This window comes from Phoxinus phoxinus, assembly GCF_949152265.1.
Source record: "Phoxinus phoxinus genome assembly, chromosome: 10".
In the NCBI taxonomy this organism is placed as follows: domain Eukaryota; kingdom Metazoa; phylum Chordata; class Actinopteri; order Cypriniformes; family Leuciscidae; genus Phoxinus; species Phoxinus phoxinus.
The window spans coordinates 16,732,612-16,753,565 of record NC_136885.1 but is presented as its reverse complement, the minus strand read 5'-3'; the positions used below and the strand labels follow the sequence as shown (position 1 = coordinate 16,753,565).

The window sequence follows — 20,954 nt, the reverse complement described above, 5'->3', positions numbered from 1 at the left end:
TGTGCCCCACTCTCTTATATTGTTAAATATTTAGAAATATTTGTCTGTTAACCTTTTCTGAACTGCATTTCATGACAGCATTGTGTATTAGCTTGATGGTAGAAAGGTTTTCTACAAGCTACATCTGTTTGACAGACTGCAGTTTGCTGTGTTTCCTTCATGCCGATTCAAATTCAAGAACACACATCATCCGGATCTGCGCTTTATTAATGAAACATTTTTTTAGTAAGGAAGTGGAAGATACTACACTTGGTAGCACAGAATAGGCACAAACGACATACAAAATAATCAACCCTAGTGTGTAGTGAGTAAGAACAAGAGTTTATTTGTGGTCTTGGAGAAAAAGACTACATTCCCCTGCATTACTTTGGCTAGGTGCAGTGTGGGTAACACTGATGCATTAGGGCATTTGTACATCAAAAAAAAACAAGAGTCACAACACAAAATGTTCATAGTCATCCACATGTGGAAGTGCAGAAAAGTAAGGACTACATTACCCCAAAATTCATCTGCAAAAAGTATATTGTCACTGATGAGAAACAGGCAGCAAATTACTGGGTAAAAAAGGCGGTTTGCTAAAACACCTACATGCACAAAAAAGAGAAAGACGGAGCCAATGGTATGATGGGTCTTTATAATGCTAGTGCACAGAAATAAAGAGAAAGAAATCCATTTATTTCAGGGAAGCAGTTTGTGATCACCAAGGGCACCAGTTTTGGGGGGGGTAGTTTTCCCCCAGTGTTCCTTTGATACACAAATTGACCTGGCTGTCAGGGCAACACTTCTTCTATAACTGGTGTTGACGATGAATGCTGTAACAAAGAGGAACTGACAAAATCTCCACAGCTGAGAGGAGACTTTTGGGGGGTTTATTTCTTTAAAGGAACATAAAATAGACAATATCAAGGAAATAAAACAACAAAAATAATAATTCATTCATAGTATTAACAACAATAGTAATAATAATGATCAGATCAATAATAATTCATAATAAGTGAAGTTACTTTAATGGTCGTTAAGGAAAGAAACAGACATGACTGGAGAACCAGCGAGGAACCACAAAACTAATAGATTTTGAAACATTTGTACTGACACCAGTAAACAGGTTGTAAAAATTCAATATTGTTTCAATAAAAGTAAGAGCGCTCATTGGCTTCAATGTGTTTGCATATACAGGTGCAAAACCAGCAAAAGCGCAGACATAGCCAAATGTCTACATGTCAACCTGTTTTGAAATGCAATTTCCCGTGCTTCCAATATAAGAAATCATTCTGTACAATCAGATGAAAGTCATGTCCCATATATATATATATATAAATATATATATTCAATCCATAGAGGTCCAAATTGTGTTTTTGCACAGCAAGAACAGCCTCTGCAAGTTCACTTACGATCTGCACGTTGTGGATGTGTGCTGTTGCTAAAAAGCGTTTTTTTGTTTGCAACTGTGAGTCAGATTCCTATAAAAAGATGAGTACATTGTAGACAGGAGAAGAATCCTACGGAGTTCACCAAGGAAATAAACACAAAAATGCCAATAAAATATGTGACAAATAATGCATGTCTTTCTGAACCATCTCCATATCATCATTACATGTTTAGTTTTCCTTTGAGAATGACAAATAAATATCAGCAGTAAACTGATAAACAATGTGTTTCCCCAAAGAGTTGAGATGCACCTGTCATTTCCCCTCATCTGTGGTTGTCCTCGGTCACCGTTGCCAAAATATTACACACAGGTTTATCACAACTTAAGTGCTTGAATAAATCTATATCAACATTTTTATGTAAATTTAAATGTATATATATTTTTCTCTGTATTTTACAGTTTAATTTCTCTAGAAAGTTATTTTCTAAATCTTTAAAGTTCTGTGAAAGTCTAGGCTTAAATTTTTCTCCTTCACAAGAGTTGATCGCTTCAAAAATACCTCATCAATTCATTTTAAATTACAGTGATACCTCAACCAGTTCCCTACGTCTATACTTTACAGCCCTCCCAAAGATATAGAAAATATACAAAAATTAATTTCAAAATTTTCCTTTCACCATTAAGCATTGTTCTATCTTATAAAAATATACATTTCTCTCCATAATTAAAATCTTGCCATTGTACCTTACTAGGAAAAAAAAAAGTTAAGAGAGGTGACGTGCTCTCTCACTCCAGTTTGAAACTTGAGCTCTTGTGCCGTCTTCAGACATCCTTCCATATTTGATGCACTTTCCATCTGTCTTTTTAGCGTGACTATCATAGGAACATTCATTGCGTTCTCCATCCATCATCTCGTTTTGCGTTTTCTTCCTCTCCTTCTTATTGATCCAAGTGATGGCTCTCGTATTTGTTCAGGATGTTACGACACCGGCCGAGCTCTTTGCGCATGTCGGCTACTTCCTGTCTGAGTGAAGCGTTCTCACGCTCGAGGAAGGCGGCGCGCACAGAGATCTGGTTCTCCTTCAGTCGACGAGCATCGCGAGAACGCTTTGCGGCCTCGTTGTTCTTACAACGCCGACTCCAATACTTCTCATCCTTCAAAAAAAAAAAAGAAGAAGAAAAAAAAGTATACATTAGAACATGTCTACAACTGTAGGTGTGGAGCTTTGCCAGATGTGTGAGTTGGTATGTAAGTGTTTGAGGTTTTCTATAGCAACTCTGAGTGACATTCCAGCGAGAAATGGCTTTGAACCAGCAAACAGTCTGAGGTTTGACTGATGTTCTGTGACTGTTCTCAAAGTGCCAGACGCAGGCTTGTGGTTCACACCACTCTATCAGTAGTGGCGAGGAACAGTAAATCTGATGTCATGAAAAAAAAAAACTCTTGTTTTAAAAACACTAAATACATTCTCATAAAAGTGTCAATTCCCATAATGCTATTTACTTTTTCAGTTTTTCGAAATCCAAAAGATTATTTGACTTATTTATTCATTTAAAGCTGTTGGTTAGCCGTCATATGACATGCAGGTAAACAAAATATCCTTTTTTAGTATGCATTTTATTTGCAGATTTTCATCAACTTGCGAACTCCCTGGAAACCCTTATTTATTCCACTGGTAATTATACTTCTAGTTAATTTACTGTTTATAAGTATTCATTATTTAATGGAACAACAATTTTTTTTTTTTTTTCTAAATCTTTTTGTTTATTCAATTAAAAGTCAATGGGGTCCAGTGTTGTTTTGAAGCAGTGTCAAAAACCACAACTAAAGCTAAACCTAAAGCTAAAATTTGTGTTAATGATAAAAGTAAAGCTGACATTAAATAAAATATAAATATATAAGATAAAAACTTGGCAACTAACTGAAATAAAAAAATAAACACAAACAGAAATAAAAGCTAAATTATATTTTTTAAAGCACATAAAATGTTTCTACCATAAGCTATGTATTTCAGAACACTTAAACTCCTGGTTTCCTTTTATAAATGTGAATAATTTGATAGTGAATCTGTGCTAATGCAAGATAAATAAATAAACAAAGATTTAAACAAGTAAATATGACAAAAGCACATTTAAACAATTACCAAAACATAAACAAAAGCAGGTTCAAAATATGAATAAATACTATAATAGTACATATATAATATTAAAAAATAACACTGGTTTGGACTTTCATTATTTGGACAAACATAGTGAAAACATTCTTCAAAAATACTTATTTTGTGTTCCACAAATCCAGTTCCATAGGTTTGGAAAGACATGAGGTCAAGTAAATGATGACAGTTTTCATTTAGGCGTGAACTATAACTCTTATATTAAAAAAAGAAAACTCATTAAAGAATGTCGCTTCCTTTCCAAGTATTCAAAACATCTATTTGTTCCCAGAGGAGAGGTCACTGTGATTACAAAGGAATTCCCCCTTTTGACTGCTGTGCCCTTTATAACAATAAAGCTGAAATATTTGAGATCCTCGGTTTCCAAGACATCTGCCTCAGAATTGAGATATGATCACATAATGGTACCACCCATTCCCCAATGAGGTCAATGTGACATACTTTATAAATAACTGTATGTTACTTCATGATACTAAAACTATTCTAGTAATGGGTTTGGGGAACTAATGATGATTTTTTAAATAATCTTATTTTAATTTTGAAATCTAGTTGCTATCAGTGAGTGACAATATCACAGTGTCACCATCTGTACTGATGCAAACACGCCTGACATCTGCATTACTGCATTTGTATAGAGGCATGAAGGACGCCAGGCCTGTTGGACAAAATGAGTGGAATTTTCCATCCAATATCTATGAATAAGTGGCGCAGAAACTACCGGTATTTCTACATTTTTGCCAATCAATCCGTTAGAAGAAAAATACACTGTGATAGATGACTAGTGGTGCTTAGTTAGACAGCTACACAATAATATTGACTGTAAGCCGTTATAACAAAAAGTACACGTTTCACAAAATCCACATGTTCATATGACCAAGGGATAAGGAAAACATGTACCATCACAGCTGGCAAGATTATGAACATAAATCTCTTAGGATCTCTGTATATCTGATAAATGATGTGAATTAAGTCCATAAAATGATGCTGCGCTGAGATTCTCACCTTCAGGTCTTCGGGGACAAGCATCTTGCGAGCCTTTTTAATCATGGGCTGAGGTTTGAGCTCTTCATCACTGAAACGATGCCTGCGTGGGTCAAACGCCTCCTGTCCAGGCACACTCGACAGTGCGACGTCTGCGGGATCAGGGTCAAAGGACGGCACCACCTCATTGCAGTTAGTATTGGGTGGAGTAGGGAGTGGTGGACATGTAGTGGAAGATGGTGAGGGTGTTGGCTCCAAGCTGCCTGGTGGAGTGCCTGAAGGTAGACACAAAGTAGATGACTTGATTAAGTCACGTTGCTAAATGTATACAATCAGAATAATGGGACTCTCAAAACTGTACCCAGACGACCCACAAGGGGGCAGTAACAGACAGCAAACAACAACTCAATCCACCAATCCATCTCTTGTTTTTCCGTTTTCCAATATTTCTACCCTGATCTCTGGATTTCAGAACATTGAATTTTTTTTTTATAAATGCTTACTTTCATTCTACAAATAAATTGATAGTGAATCTCTCTCACACACACACACACACACACACACACACACACACACACACACACACTATTTTTTTTCCCCAAATATATTTAATATATACTTAACTTAGAACAACATACACATCTGCAAGGAAATAATATGAGCTAGAGATAAATAAGAATTAACTTTAAAAAAATAAACACGCACACACACATACCCATAACCTGATAAACAAAATATATACATTTATATTAAATAGATTTTAAAAAAGAAGAAAAAAATAATCAATAATATAAAACACACACAATTTTTCCTAATATAAAAGAAACTTAAATAAGTTACAACCCCATAAACATCTGCATGAAAATAATATTCAATAATATTATATACTGAAAAGCTGTGTGTGTGTGTGTGTGTGTGTGTGTGTGTGTGTGTGTGTGTGTGTGTGCGTGCGTGCGTGCGTGCGTGCGTGCGTGCGTGGTTAAAGTGAACCCTGTCACGACAGCACAACAAAACTGTTGCTATGTTTTGAAAATCTGTTTGAGCCATAAACCTAATCTAAAATCTGTAAAGTACCCTTAAGAGTAACTTTAACCCCATTTGGCAATGATCCTCTTTTTACTGTCCACGGCACATGCACTGACACAGGCCCTCTTTTTTTGAGAGTGCTTGATCAAATCTGTGGAAATATGTGATTTGATGGCTTCTGCATGTGCTCTTTAATCGCCCTGAACATTCTAAATATTTACCAGCAGCACTTTTAATCTCTCTCTATCTCTTCTCAGCCACTACAGAAACGTAAACAAACATCTAATCGGAAGTACAGCATCAACTCGCACTGAGTCATTCCATCTCAATCTTTCAGTTTCTCCCTGTCTGTTAGTCACACACACTCCCACACACACACACATACCTCCTCTCCTCTCCTCTGCCCCTCCCCCGTCCTCGCTCTGCCTGCCTCGGCACGTGAGCGAGCGAGAGCACATGGACCAAGCGTGTGAGAAGAGGAGGAGATTTAAAAACATGCGAGCACAATCACAAACACGCCGTCTCTGCCTTTCATTCTTTGCTTCTGGCTCACCTGTGTGTCTCTCACTGTTTACTTACCAGCCTTTCAATAGCCATCATGTTCTCAGCTCTATATCACAATCTTTTCCTCTCTTTTCACGTGCTGTCATCCCCTATTTATCTTTTTATATCCCCTTTTTCATTGCTGCAAGTCTATACTGTTCTAACCAGCCCATTCTTTTCATATACTGTAGCATCCAAAAACAAGCAAACTTTTCACTTTTGATTAAATATTTGCAAAGTTAAAGTGCCGTTGAATCGATTAATCGCATCTAATATAAAAGTTTGTAAATATAATATATGTGTGTGTTTGTATATATATATATATATATATATATATAAATACATATAAACAAACATACACTCATATTTATCAACGTTTATGTTAGATGCGATTAATCGCGATGAATTGATTTGACAGAACCAATGTTAACACGTACCTATAAAATACAACTCACATAGAACTCACCAGCTGCACACCCTCTAACACTCACTCCAAAAAAAAAAACGCCCAAACCTCTTGACAATCAAAATAGTGAAATAGCATCTATCCACACTCATAACAACACACACACCCAAACCATTAATACTCTGAAACTACACAGTAACACACACCCAAAAAGGACAAGCCTGGTGCTTTTTACAACTCGCAAACGGACAAAAATCCCGGGGAATTCTTGTAAGCAGAATGGGGGAAGTGTTTGAACCGCGTTAGACCTCATTTTCGGCCCACATCATTTCCTTTCTTCACCTCGACGGCCTGCCCTCAGACCGTTCGTCTCGTGGGTTTTTAACATCCTCTCTAGCTTATGTTCCGCAGCAGCAAGTTGCGAAAGAAAACTCACCGTGCAAGCAGTCTGCCGTTCCCATCATGCTTTGCGGCGTATGCATGTCCAGCCCAAGCAGAGAGGGCGAGGAAGAGGAGGTGGAGGATGTCGGTGAGGACGAAGAGGAGCAGTGTGGGGGCGAGGTGGGCAGGCACTGGGAGCCCTGGTTGGGAATGGCCGACTGAGAGCTTTGCGAGGGTATCTGAGCTGAGGTGGAGTTGGAGGTACTGTGCATGCTGCTCATCCCGTTCTCTGTCAGAAACTCCTCGAGATCCATGTACTGCAACTGGAATAGCCCGCCATCACATGGCAATGTTCGTTCCCATAGCAACGGACCCAGGAAGGAACTGTTGTTGCTGTTTGAGAAGCTGCCAGTGCCTGCTCCATTGCTCTCAGTGGCTAGTCCATTGCTGCAGCCGTTGCGCATAGGACAACGGCCAAGAGAGTCCTCATCCATATCCAACCTGTCCTTACCTATAAGGAAAGTGAAATCCAATTTAATCCGCAGATAATATTACGGTCATATCTCGAGCAATCTAAAAAGACAAACTAACTATTCTTACGAACACATATTGACTTGACTTGATTTCAAGAGAGCAATATTTCTGATGGCGCTAAGATTACGTAGTTAGGGGAAGAATAGCACTTCCCAGCAACTTTCACATCCCTCTGGGAGAACTACCTCTGCAATGTCAACACATGTGAATAGCTCTGACTCTCGGTGCATCAATGCAAAACGAAGAGCCTTTGAAAAACCTTCCTTTAAACTTGCTAAAGATTAATGTGTTTTGACATTCCTGAAAGACCATGGTAAAGCGATTACAATGTTACACCGCAGTGACACTGCTTAACTCTGTGGCACAGCAACAATACCGTTGAACAATGGCTAAACGTTACAAAACTACTGTATTATGGCTAAACCAAGCCATGACGCAAAGGCAAAAGGCAACAGGCGTAACAACAGTCAGACGCGTATAGTATAACATAACATTACGCTAGTGTAACATTGCAATACTACATTGCTCTGCTGTGGTATAGGCTGAGATATAGAGTAGTGTGGTACTGGTTAAGTTTAGTTGGTATAAAAAGAATTCTAATGGACAGGCCCAATGCGAAACTAAAGCATAGTGAAATCGGAGATGGCGGCTGAAGGTCTTAAGTCTAAGGGTTTCCATCTAAAACTATTTAGGTGGGGTCTAAAATCTTAACAACACCAGTTAGGCTAAATCAGGCATTTTACGGTGCATTGGTGTGGAAACCAGGACCAGTAAAGGCAGTTTGAAATTAGACATTTCTGGTTTAGTTATACTGTATAAAAACAAACCATAAAAATGTAACTGCAACATGTGTTTTGTTTAAGTTTGTGTTCTTTTCTCTATGAAAAAACTGCAATACCAAAATACCATTTTAGGTATCTCCTAAAATACCAATGCTTAAAAACAAACACAAAAAGAGCAAAAGCAGAACATCTTGAATCATTTGAAATGCAGTTTGAGAACTAAACGTGTTCAAAATTAATGGCAGTGCTTTTAATGCTAGATAATATGATTCCCAAGCCGCATGCACATAGAAACTGGATTGACACGGGATTAGAGATTTTCTACTTGACTATTCAGGGTCAGTTTGCATTAATGGTAACTAGATAATCAGTACAAAACACTGACAGCAATCAATAAAGAAGCTTTTCCAATAATCACGTTGTATTTGCAGGCAATGGAAAACTTCTGTCTGTGTGGTTATGCAGGTCTGTAATGGCTAAAATGGCTTAGCCAATAGCTGACCTCAAAGTACCTGGGTAGAGAGCTAAGTGGCCTAGCCTTGTTTATCTCTTCTACTAAGTCACATGTGATGTCCTGTCTGCGGCTCACTGAGAGATACGCACAATTGCACATGGCACTGCCATTTGACATGTGAAACCACGCATAAAAAAACAAACACTAATCGTAATAATCAGGATACTAACTGGAATGGTGACTATTAACACATTATTTTGACTGTCTAAAGGAGCACGCACAAAAGGTTGATAGAGAGCCTGTCTATTATAATACACACTGAGTGTCAGGGAAGCAGGTGCGTTTCCTCACCCTTCATTTCACTACAGTCTTTGACGCGCTGGTCGCCCTTCACGGGAAGCTGCAGGAGCGACTTTAAGTTTGCAGTTGAGTTTAAGTGTCCTCCGTTAAGTGAGCCTCCTGCCTGGCTACTGTTGCCAAACTGCGGACTGGCTCCGGCAGAGGGAAGGTCCGGGGGAAGGAGCTGTGAAAGCGGCCTGGCCATCATCCAACGTCTGCCGGATTGAGCTCCCTTGACCGCTAGATGCTTGAGTGGTTCAGTACTATTGTGCAGCCGTCAAATCAATCACATGACGATTCATAGAGGAAACGAACAAACAAAAATAAAGGATTAGCATTAGTTCGAAGTCAAACAGAACCTATAATAATATATTATGCATTTGCATTCAGTTCGTATCACTAGAGTAGGCTACTATAGAAGTACACATAAAGTTGTGAAGTCATGCAACACGAGACCGTGTTTACTTTAGAGACAGAGGAAAGACCTGCTCGGCTCACGTGCACCAGAGCATCTGACATTAAAGAAAAATACACTTTAAATTACCTTTATTTGAAAATAAGATGTTTAAACAAAGAGTGCCATTCTGCTTGCATTTGATTGTAGATTGGTCGAGTAGATAAAAATACACATTCCCAGTACTTCCAGAAAATTAGCTTATCTTATGTTGGAACTTTTAAAAAATATATAGACGAATGTCCAGAATAGCGTTATGTCCAAGTCCAACGTGGGGAAAAAATAAGCAATTGACCGGATATAACGGTTCCAGTAGAGAACAGTGGAGAATGGAAAAATCTGGGAGAATGAAAAAAAAAATCCAATAATGCAAACGATAACTTGAGCGCGCTGAACTCTTGAATGCGTCGTCTCAAAATAACAAATGAAAACAAAACGAAGAAAGTGTTGCTGAGTCAATTTCTGCTGCGTAGTGCGATTGGTGGGATGTTGACGTTTTTTTCCATGCAGTCGCTCAATCGCTTTTTCCCCCTGTGGTCACCCCCTTCTGTTCAGTTCTCTCTGCATGTGAGTTGCCGCACGCTTTGAGCTTGAACCGTCCGATCTTTTCGCTCAGCTGGAACGAACACGGGCCGCTCACGTGACGTCACACCTCCCAGAGTACAAGCGCGAACACTGCACGAAGAGGCGCATCACTGTTTAATATTAATAAGGAACGCCCCTCGTGACAGGCACGCTCCTCAGGGTGGGAAGCACTTATTAAAAACAAATTGTTCAATAATTTCACTCCAAGCTGTCCCGATGACGCTTATGTTCGGCACCAAGGAACAGCATGAACATGCGCCCACATAATTATTTAGTTGAAAAGTGGACCGTAAAAGAAACAGAATTAGTGAAAATATGGAATGAGTTGTCTAATTAACAACAACCTGTCACATTTCTACACAGTCCTATCAGAGAGCAACCTTTTAGGGGAAAACCTGTCAAGCGAATGGCACACTTTTTCACTTCTCTAGTAATCCGGGGGAAACGTGATCACATCATGCGAGAGGAGATGGCAACTACACGTTGTGTCTCAGAAACACAGACGCGCTCTCCAGTGCACATGGTGTCCGCACGCGGAGACACGGCTGAGCTTTTTTGCTGCCATTGGCTGAGAGGAAAGAGGCTCCTCCCTGCTCGCCCAACCATTGGCTGCCGTGGAGAACAGCGCTCGCCCATTCATCACACCCATGCTACAGCCGCGTGAGAATACAGAAACCGCGTGAACCCAGGCGAAGAGAGGCGCGCACACACACACACACACACACACAACAGATTCAGAAATAAAGGAAATAGGTTTGCTAGGGTCGAACCTGATGAACCCAACCTCACGAGAGGATCAAAGTATTATAATATTCAATGCAGATAACAATTAAAAATATTACTAGGCTATATGTCTGTCTTTACGGATACAACAAACTAATTAATGAGGACAGTAGAATGCAAATACTGTGAACATGTAAAATACAGATTTAAAGGCATCTAACAAGGACATTTTATTTTATTTCCCCCCATATACTTTACACAAAAACAATAGGCGAATAAACCATCCCTGTCTCTCTTGGACTCATTTTAATTCCATGCCTCCCTCGTACACACACACTCGAGGACTCGGAGTACTTGTTCCACCCACTATCCGCGTTTAATTCCATGTGACAGTTGTTCTGCTGGGCTCCCAGCTTCATGCTGTAGGTTGTAGGATCCTTGCTGCCACCAACTGATCAACATGTGAAAGAGCAACGTTAAGTGCTAGAATGAATACAGCACTCTAAACGGTTAATTCGTTTTGTTGAGTTAATTTCACAACATCAACACCTATCATTCAGCTGTGTGTAGGCTACAGTGCAGTTGATAAAATCTACAAACTATATAAATGAATTCCCAACAACTATAGCCTAGGCTATAATTCTATAAACATTCTGGGGCTAACATTATACACCATGTTCAGACAGAAACTGACCAGTGAATGTCCAAGTGCAGATCAAATGATGAAAAAAGGGCACTCAATACAGTTACAATTCAGTGGATAAAATAAAAATTAGACAACATGGATTTTTTGGGGGGATTTTATGGGCAACATGCATTCTAGCATTAGGATATTAGTACTAAATGATATTTGCCATTATCTGTCTGGTATTAACACATCCTAGTTCATTGTCAGTGCTGGGTAGTCAAATTGTAGTAGTTTACTGAATCCAAATTACATGAAAAAAATTGTAGTAAAGTTATATACATTTACGGTAATAATCTGACTAGTTTTAGATTACATTTAACCTAACTTGTTTACCATGTTGATTTGAATAGGATAATCTTGTACCATATTGATATAAAAATACAAAGAAAATATATTCCATTCTTAGTAATCAACAACATGAAGTGAATTAAATGTTTAATTACACCAGGGTTTCCCAGACTGGGGTTCGTGATGGAACTGCTGGGAGTTTGTGAGTTTAATGAGAAGCTATTAATTAAGTCATCATTTAAAATAAAAAATGTAAAATTAAAACAATTAAAATAAAACAATTTACTAAAATAAAAAAAACGTATTTAATTTTACCTGCATGTCATGTGACAATTAACTGACATCAGAGAACTGTGAACTTAATTTTATTTTTATTAACTTAATTTTATTATTAACAACTTATTCTCTCAAAATATCAGGGGTTACTTCAAGTAAACGTATTAGGTCAAAGAGACACACAAAAAAAGACAAAATCCCTTCATTGCATGTAAATATGAAATGATGTGAAATAATGAATCAATGAATTAAGATTAATTTACTGCCATTTTGAGCACAACATGTAATCAATATAAAAATACTTGTAGTCTGATTACAAGTATTTTAAAAAGTAATATAATCTATTTACAAGTACTTGATTTTTGAAATCTGATTACGTAATCAATTACTACCCAGCACTGTTCATTATCGTGTTTGTGTATATATAATCAGACACAAATATTCAATGTGTAAGAATCACACTACTACAGGGTAAAAATGACCTTAAAGCAACAGAATATAATACATATTTAAGATTTGTAACAAAAAATTAACAGAAGCAATAAATAAAATAATAAACGTTAAATATAACATTGGGAACCATGAAATACAGTTGTATGTAAAATGAATATGTCTGCACATTTTAATACATGCAAATACATATAAAACATTGAAAAAATTATAAATGTGTATGGTATTAATGAGGATATAACATTTTGAAATTTTATTAAATGCTTGGGTATCATCAACAACCAGCTTATCATGTGTAAATAAAGTGATAGAAACATACGTATTACTTTTCTTCTTTTAAAGAAAAGAAAAGATAGGTTATAAGTAGTATGGCACCTCTGAAAGGTGAGAAAAGTACATGGGATACGTTCATAGTTGGCAAATGGACAGAATGTCACACATTAATACACTTAATCAAGACCTGATCTAAAGTGATAACTCTTACAATCACTCTTCCAACTACCTGAAGTGTAGCTATGATAAAAAGATAATTGACCTTTGCTTAAAAAAAGATAATAAAATATTGACACAATTTACATTACAGTACACTTATATTTTTCATTTCCTCCCTTAAACTCTATACATTAACGCTACATTGTACTACCCATAATATGTGTTGTATTAATTGTCACAATTTGGTAAGGCTTTTGCCTTTAGGGCAAGAATCTGTGAATTCACATCTTACATTTTTTTTAGTCCTTTGACTGGTTATGTGGAAAATCATATTCTTCCTATTTAAGTGCTGGCGTTACCATCCTAATGCTAGTTTTCTTTCAAAAGAGTAAATAAATCAAAACAGGGCTTACATTTGATATTACAAAGTGTTAATCAACATTTGTTATTATACATTAATTTATTTTGGTTCCTCTATTTAGATTGAATGTACATTTTCAATTGGATTTGTCATGTAACCATGTAAGCCCAGTCTCATCACTCACGCTGACCGTTCAATACATGGACAGCAATGTCCAACATGCAGTAATTTAAATACTCTTTAAAATAAAACACTCAACTTCCTAACAGGACCCCCCTTTCTCCTTCGGATACTGAATGCACTTTTTACATTAACAAATTCACACCTCCACACTTGCTCTAAGTGAACACCAACAACACAATATATATCAAAGACAGAATAATTCTACAGAGCATCCGTTGAGGAATAGTGAGCAATAGCCTATTGTTAGGGCACAGTACAATATTAGCCAAATCACTGAATCTTCATCTATTGCCATCCAACGATCATTTCAATCTGAACAAGAATTTTCATCTTAGAAGACTGGTGTGGAATTAGATAGATGGAGAGGCTAAGCATTTTTTCAATAAAAATGCCTTTGATACATCTGTGAGTTTGTTGAAGGTGTTAATTTTTAGGGGTCCAAGTTACGAGAAGAAATGTACTGATTGAGAGAGAAAAGCTCTCCTGACACACAAGTCAAAGTCTACATGAGCAAAGGGTGTATTGTCAGGTATCTCAGTTTTTGTCATGAAAATCCCAACACGTCTCTTCTTAAAGTGCATATGAAAATGAATTTAATGACATAACTCAGTGACTGTATTCCATATGCATGGATGAAGAGTTTCCTTTGCACTCAAACCTCTTGTATGTTGCTCCCATGACTAATTTAACACAAAGAGACCTCTCTTGTCGAAACTTAGCCAACGTCCCTCGACACACCTTCTTGTGCCGTGTGAGGAGCATTGAATTCCAGAAACGACAGGGACAATGTTTACAAGAAAATGCTCTGTTGGTTAAATGGGAGCTTCTGTGAATGAGAGCTGAGAGGAACTTGCGAGACTGTTTTCCACAAACTGGACATTTCAAACGATGCTGAAGGCCTCTCACTTTGGGACAATGTCTAGCTGCTAAATGAACTTTAAGTGCTACCTGTTGTGAGAAGGTAGCACCAAGGCAAAGGGGACAGGACTTTCGTTTCAGAGGAACTTTGAGAGAACGAAGCCTGTGAAGCCTCAGTCCACCTGGAAGGCCCAGTTCATACACAGCACTTCCTCCACTTCCACGCCTGATTCTTACGATCACAGCCATGCGCTTCTTAATTTTATGTTGTGTCCTGTGAATTGCTCTCCTTTTTCGCTTAATTTTTTTTATTCTAAGAGGATTTATTTGCCTTTCCCCAAGGGAAACTCCCACAGGTTCTCTCTCTACTTTTGCAGCCGGGGTCCATTTGTAGCCTATCTCCTCTCTCTCTTGCCGTCTTTTTTTTTTTTTTTTTCGTCTCCTCAACTCTTCTTGGCTTTGAAAAGTGTGGTGGTGTGTAGATTGAATCTCAGCTGAATGCTGTTGGGGATTCTGGCGTTGCTGATGTGGCTCTGATGGAGGCAAAGCAAGGGAATGCACAGGTATGTTTGGAGTAAGAGTATGCCTGTGACCAGTGAGATAAATGGGTTCACCCTTTATCCCAGTGTGTTGTTGATGCTGATGATTACAAAGAAGAGGCCCTGAGGAAGTTGATGGCAGAGAATGGGAATAAGATGAGGCATTAGATGAAGCAGGGTGTGTAATATTGGCATCGGGTATATAGAACAGAGAGGAGTAGCCAGTTTGTGTTTGGGGAGGAGCCTGCTGGCTATGAAGAAGTCCATGTTGTTCGCCATGTGTGCCACTAGGTGGCGCAAGCTGAAGCAAAGCATTTGTAGCAGCTTCACTTTCTGATATCGAACCACCAACACTGTTACCTTCGCCTGTGCTTCTTTGAGCAACTGGCTGGCCAGTCCGTGTTAAGCCATGCTGAGAAAGCCTGTGCCTTGTAAGGCTGTTCGAGTATGCAAAAGCCTTCCCACAGACTTCACAAGAAAATAGCTTTTCTCCACCACCCTCGTGAACTGTTTGGTGATGTGCTGTCAAGTGAAAGTGATGGCGGAATGATTTCCAGCATATAGCACATGTGTACAGTCTAGGAGGGGGCTGATTGTTTGATGTCTGTGGTTTGACATCTTGAGAGTATGAATAGAAAGAAGAGGAGCTGCTTTGGCCCCCTTGAATCAAGCTGCCACCAGAGGATGGAGGATAGCAGTTAAGGTTTTCCCCACCTGGCGTTGTTGGTACTTCTTCCAGTTCACCTTTCTGGTGTAGCTTGCCATGTCTTTTAAGGCTCTGAGCATATCCAAAGTCCTTTCCACACAAGATACATTTGTAGTTCTTTTCTCCAGAATGCACTGTGTGGTGCTTGCTAAGATGAAATGCCTCTCTGAAGTACTTGCCACACACAGTACAATGGTGAGGCTTTTCTCCAGTGTGTATTCTGTCATGCCTCCGCAAAGTCTCTCTTCTTGCAAATCCTCGACCACAGACACTGCACAAATATGGTCTCATATCCCCACCAGGCCTTCCTGGTCTGTGAGAGGACTGCCTTCTTTTCGGGGGCTCAACACCAACAAGACCAGGTTCCTTTTTCTTGCGGGGCTTACGAGGACGCTTGGGCTTTCCACCAGGTGTCTGCTGATTTGTTTGCTGGTTGAGCCCCACTGCACTTGGGTTAGCATCACCTCTATAGGACTTTTCCAGGCCAGATGTTGATAACGGACCACTAGGCGAGGCAAGAGGCCCTAGACCCAGACCTCCAAGCAATCCACCAATGATATCCCTGCGATCATCCCCTCTGCCTCCACTATGGGCAAGATCCCCGCTCATACAATTTGCAGCTGCAGCAGTGATGGCAGAAATGGCATTGTTGACCGAGCTAGTGACATCATCTTCAGAATCCTCTAACAGGGACGAAAGTGGGAGATGCGGCTGTTGATGATGCTGCTGGCTTTGGTTTTGTGGGTGTGGATGCAGAGTAGGAGCTAATGGTGCCTTCCTAAGTGCAAGCCCTGTCATGTTGCCACCACCACATGGGGTTGTTCCAGAATACATGTTACTTTGAGAGCGCTGGTCCTTGTAGTCATCACTGAAATCATCACTCCGGTAAGAACCTGCACAACAGACTAAACAGTAATAATGCTATGCACACAAATTTCACAGTGCCTATGAAACATTTTGACTTTGACTGGGTTTACTAAAAATAAACACTACTCTAGACGTTACTCACCCGCTGCATTAGTCGCTATTCCATCTTGGGAGCCCCCAGCTTTATTGTTCTTGCCATCAACTATATTACTTTCATGCTTTGATCTCGCTGTACGTCCTGACTTGCCACAGGTGCCAGAGGCTGCATGGTTCAAAAGAGATGTACTTTCCCGAAAACAGCGACCACAAGCTGGACAGCGGAATGGTTTCTCTTCATGGATTTTTTCATGGCGGGTGAGTGACTCACGACGATTGAAAGCACGACTACAAGTAGTGCAGGCATAGGGCCGAGACCCAGAGTGGATGACCCCGTGTTGAAGGAGGTGCCCTTTTTTCTTGAAACCTTTTCCACACTCAGAACAATGAAAAGTCTTGTCATGACTGCCACACGAAGATGAGGCTGAGCTGTCTTGAGTAGAGTGGGGAATACCTGGATCGGAAGGATGCAAAATTGGGTTTACAATGTTACTTCTCGTGCCACTTGTACCAGCTGTAGTTAGTTCATGACTACGTAGGTGCCTGCGCAGACTAGAGAGATGTGTGAAAGTTTTGCCACACTCCCCACAATGATAAAGGGGCTCTTGTTCAGGCTGAGATTGAGGTGGCATGGAACCATGGCTGGCTGTTTTAGAGCCATTTGTCACCAAGACTGATGCTGTTGCAGAAGAGGATGCAGAAGAAGATGATGAGACAACTGAAGTAGAAGAGGTTAGGTGGGAAGAAGGGTCTACACCAATACCTGACAAACCAACACCCCCACCTCCATCCAAGCCTGGTGTGCTATCCTGGTTCAGTCCCCCTGAAGTGCCACTGTTAGGGTTTGTAGAGATGTGACTGTTGCTGCCATTGTTGTTGTTGCTTTCAGCCTTTCTTTGTGGCAGGTAGCCAGCCATAGCTTTTTTTCTTCTACCACCTCCTACAACACCACTGTCCCCTTTTCCATCGTCTTTTGATAAAGAAAGATGTAGCGGAAGAGGAAGTGGTAAACCAGCCTCCTGCTGCATCAGAGATGCTAGCTGGTTAGAGGAGAGTACTGGGATTCCTTGAAAGTCAAAACCTCCGAGCGAAGAATGCTGTGAGGAGGAGTGCAGTGGATGGTGTGGATGTGGGTGAGTGTGAGACAAAGTGTGAGGTGGTAGTTGCTGTTGTTGTGTTGGTGGCTGATGAGGCTGTGATAGAGAGGTTGAATGGCCATGAGTGTGTGAAGAATGAAGAGCGGGGGGTGGAGCAAGGGCTGAACTTGTTTCTCCTGCAGCTTGGCCCAGACCAAGACCAAGATGGTTATGACTTCCTTGCTGAACTAAAAATTGTTCTAGACTGGAATTGGCTGGTACTCCAGAAAGAAAATACTGATTTGCCGCTAACATGCAGCTAAACTGTTGATGTAGGCTTCGGGCGTCAGACTGAGATCCTGCCAACTGATGACCCAAGGTAGTCACTGCACTACTGCTGGGAGGGTTATTGGAAGTTGAAACAGAACTTGAAGTAGATGGGGAAGAGGACGGTGGCACAGGAGAAGCCTGAGGTACTGACAGGCCAGGATGCAACGGGGGTGGTGGTGGAACAGATGAAACCAGTCCTCCACTTGCACTACTGCTGGCAAAATGATCAAATCGTCCTACTCCTGAATGTAACTGCTCTTGTGCAAGGGTCGCCTCAGTTGGGTGGAATGAGCGCAAAAACTGAGGGTATCCACTCAGATGACTTCCACCACTGCTACTGCTTCCAGACATTTTGCCGGATTTCCTCAAACTTTGAGACGATGAAGACAGGGATTGCTGTTGTAGAGGTGGAGGAGGTGCACTCATTTTTGCAAAAATTGATGCAGAATCTGTAAAGGCACTGCCTCTAGATCCTTGTAGTGGGCCTAAGCCAAGTCCAGACAAAATTGACCCAGATGTCTCACCTTGTTGCTGTTGCTGGTGCTGTAACTGGTGTTGGTGAAGCTGCACTTGCTGTTGGTGTTGAAGTTGTCGCTCTAATCCAAGACCTTTGAACTGATGGGACTGGTGTCCACTCAGCATCTCTATGATGTCCACATTGTATTTTCCAAACTGGAACATCTCCCAGTTACTGATACATGGGTGCGCAGTTGCAACACCTTCTGCTCTGTGAGCAGCAACAAAATGTATTTGATGCTTTTCAACTAGTTGTAATCAGAAGCAATTTCAAAAACAGTGCTATCTCACATGTTCCTTATGCCACTGGTGTTGTTTCATTTAAAGCGGGCACCCACTTTTTCACTCTTTGAGCAAGTAGTTGAGAAGGACATTTTGTATTCATTGTAACATGAATTTGTTATTTCTGCAAAAAGCTGTTTTCCATTGGATTTGTCACTTATGAAATAACTTCAACTCCCTTTTGGCTTCACATTGGATTCCATATAATCACAGTTATTTTGGATAGTTCACCTTTGATATCAATATTTCAGTCTGAATGTTCCATAAGAGTGCAGTGGACCGGTAGAAAAATGCCACAATTGCACAAGATGCAATTATGTTTTCACATTTTGGCAAGTGCACTAAAAGTGCTTAATGTAGTTTCAGTTCATTAAAATATATCCAACTGGCTTGATTACATTTTTCAATTCATGACCATATAGGATGGATCCATTCAAATCCCACGGGCTGGTTTTATTACATTGAATATTAATTCTTGATCCAAATGCGGCTTACATCTCTGTTTTCCAGTTTCAATTAGTATATTTTCTTTTTTTTCCATAGTTGGAAGCAAAATCCTCCACTACCATTCTTGGGGGCTGTGAAAATGTTATTTCTGCCACTCCTCTTCTCACTGTGAAAGGAAAAAAGGAGCAACATGTTAAATTACTTATTTTAAACAAAAACTCAGATACAATTATTTTAATAAACAACATGAACCATCAAACCTCAAAACACATAAATGTTTTTGATTAAAAACAACACCAACAGGCAGACAGTTTATTAGCAGACGTTTTAATATTTGTTTGTTTTCAATACACATAAAATATTATGTGTGTGTGTGAAAAATTATGAAAGTACTGGCAAATCTTTGAAAAACTTTGGTCCTTCACTTAAACATCCTAAAGACATTTCCATGTCTTCATTTTTTGTCCATTTGCATTATTCAATAGCAAAATAAAGAACTCATAATAACAGAAACAATAAAAAAGGAAACCTGAGCCCCTATTTATTTCTAGTGAACCACATCTAACCATTCATAATTCATTCTGAAATAATACATTGTATTCAAGATCTAAAACATGAATTCATCAATCAATCAGCATCATCTAAATGACAGATATTAAACAATTCAAATGATACTCGCTGATTAGTATCGATGCATTTGACGAATGTCATTTTACAGTCACAACACGATACTAAACAAAAGTAGGCTAATGTAAAATACATTTTCAGACGATATGCGCAATGAAAACAATAAGTTACACATATCTAAATATTTACACGGTTTTCTTCTATTGAAACGTTGCGAGTGTTTTTTTTTTTATCACTTCATCTTACATTCTGAGCAGTTAGCATTGTGCGGAAAAGATGCTGAGTGCAGTGTGAATCGTCAGGGGTAGAGGTGAATTTCATGCAATTATTACATCCTCCGATTGCATCGCGTATCACTAATAAAATGTCCATTTCGACAGACTCCTGGGAGTAATGGAAAATTGTCTACGATGGGGAAAATGCAATACAAAAGTCAATAGTGCTTGAAAAAATATCTTCTGCGTATTAATGGACGCGAAATATTTTAGCGCTGGGGCTATGTGAAACAACTAGCATGCAAAACAGCTGGCTAATACTACACATTTAGCAAAGGGACACGGCTTAGCTTGCAGTCATGATATGCGCGACCTAACAGCAAGTCAGATAATGCAAGAGCAAAACTGTATTATTGTGCAAGTAAATTAGGCATAATTAAATAATAGTCGAGACAATAAAATAGGCCTTTTTACCTACGCATCCATCTTTTAGCCTGGTCAAGATGAGCGGGGCCTGCTATACTCTCTCCCACCCAGCCCCCCTCGTTCATGTACCCCAGCAGCTCTGCGCTGTTTTCCAGTGGTTAGCCTTCTAGCTATAGCTAGTTAGCAGACTCTGTTCCACTGCAACCGTGGTGCGATAGCATGAGACCGAGTGTCCCTTATAATTTAAAACAGATGCACTTATCGCAATTATATACTGTGAAAAATGCATCAAACGATATTCCGACCGATTACTTTTTTATTTTGCGTTTGCTTTTTTTTTTTGTCGACTAAAATATTTTGCACGGTCTATGTTGGTGTTTTAGTGAGGAACAAGTGACGTGTGTGATTTTAACATTAGTCGTTTCCGGACCTTGGAACACTTCCGCCTACCCCGTCTTCAGTCCGCTACGTTTTGTATTTGTGGTGGAGGAGGCAGTTCTGTGTCTGAAACTAGCGCACTGATAATATCAGCGTCCTTAA

The 20,954-nt window shown here is 39.6% G+C and overlaps 2 protein-coding genes across 3 annotated transcripts; both read right to left on the bottom strand.

Moving 5' to 3' along the window:
* Positions 1-1,412: 1,412 nt before the first annotated feature.
* dbpb (D site albumin promoter binding protein b) lies at positions 1,413-10,544 on the bottom strand. The gene is made up of 5 exons (XM_079626636.1): positions 9,534-10,544; positions 9,002-9,252; positions 6,936-7,391; positions 4,546-4,799; positions 1,413-2,524 (listed from the first exon to the last, which is right to left on the bottom strand). The coding sequence occupies exons 2-5, from the start codon at positions 9,195-9,197 to the stop codon at positions 2,309-2,311; spliced, it is 1,122 nt and encodes a 373-aa protein (XP_079482762.1). The 5' UTR covers positions 9,198-9,252; positions 9,534-10,544; the 3' UTR covers positions 1,413-2,308.
* Positions 10,545-12,497: 1,953 nt separating this feature from the next.
* On the bottom strand, positions 12,498-20,818 carry LOC307006042 (uncharacterized protein). Of its 2 annotated transcripts, none has more exons than XM_079626633.1 (3): positions 20,463-20,818; positions 16,542-19,312; positions 12,498-16,437 (listed from the first exon to the last, which is right to left on the bottom strand). In XM_079626633.1, exons 2-3 carry the CDS (start codon positions 18,580-18,582, stop codon positions 14,036-14,038), a joined length of 4,443 nt encoding a protein of 1,480 aa, XP_079482759.1. In that variant the 5' UTR covers positions 18,583-19,312; positions 20,463-20,818; the 3' UTR covers positions 12,498-14,035. The 2 variants fall into 2 exon arrangements, with proteins under 2 accessions (XP_079482759.1, XP_079482760.1); XM_079626634.1 differs by having other exon boundaries at positions 12,498-16,425.
* Between the last annotated feature and the right edge of the window lie 136 nt (positions 20,819-20,954).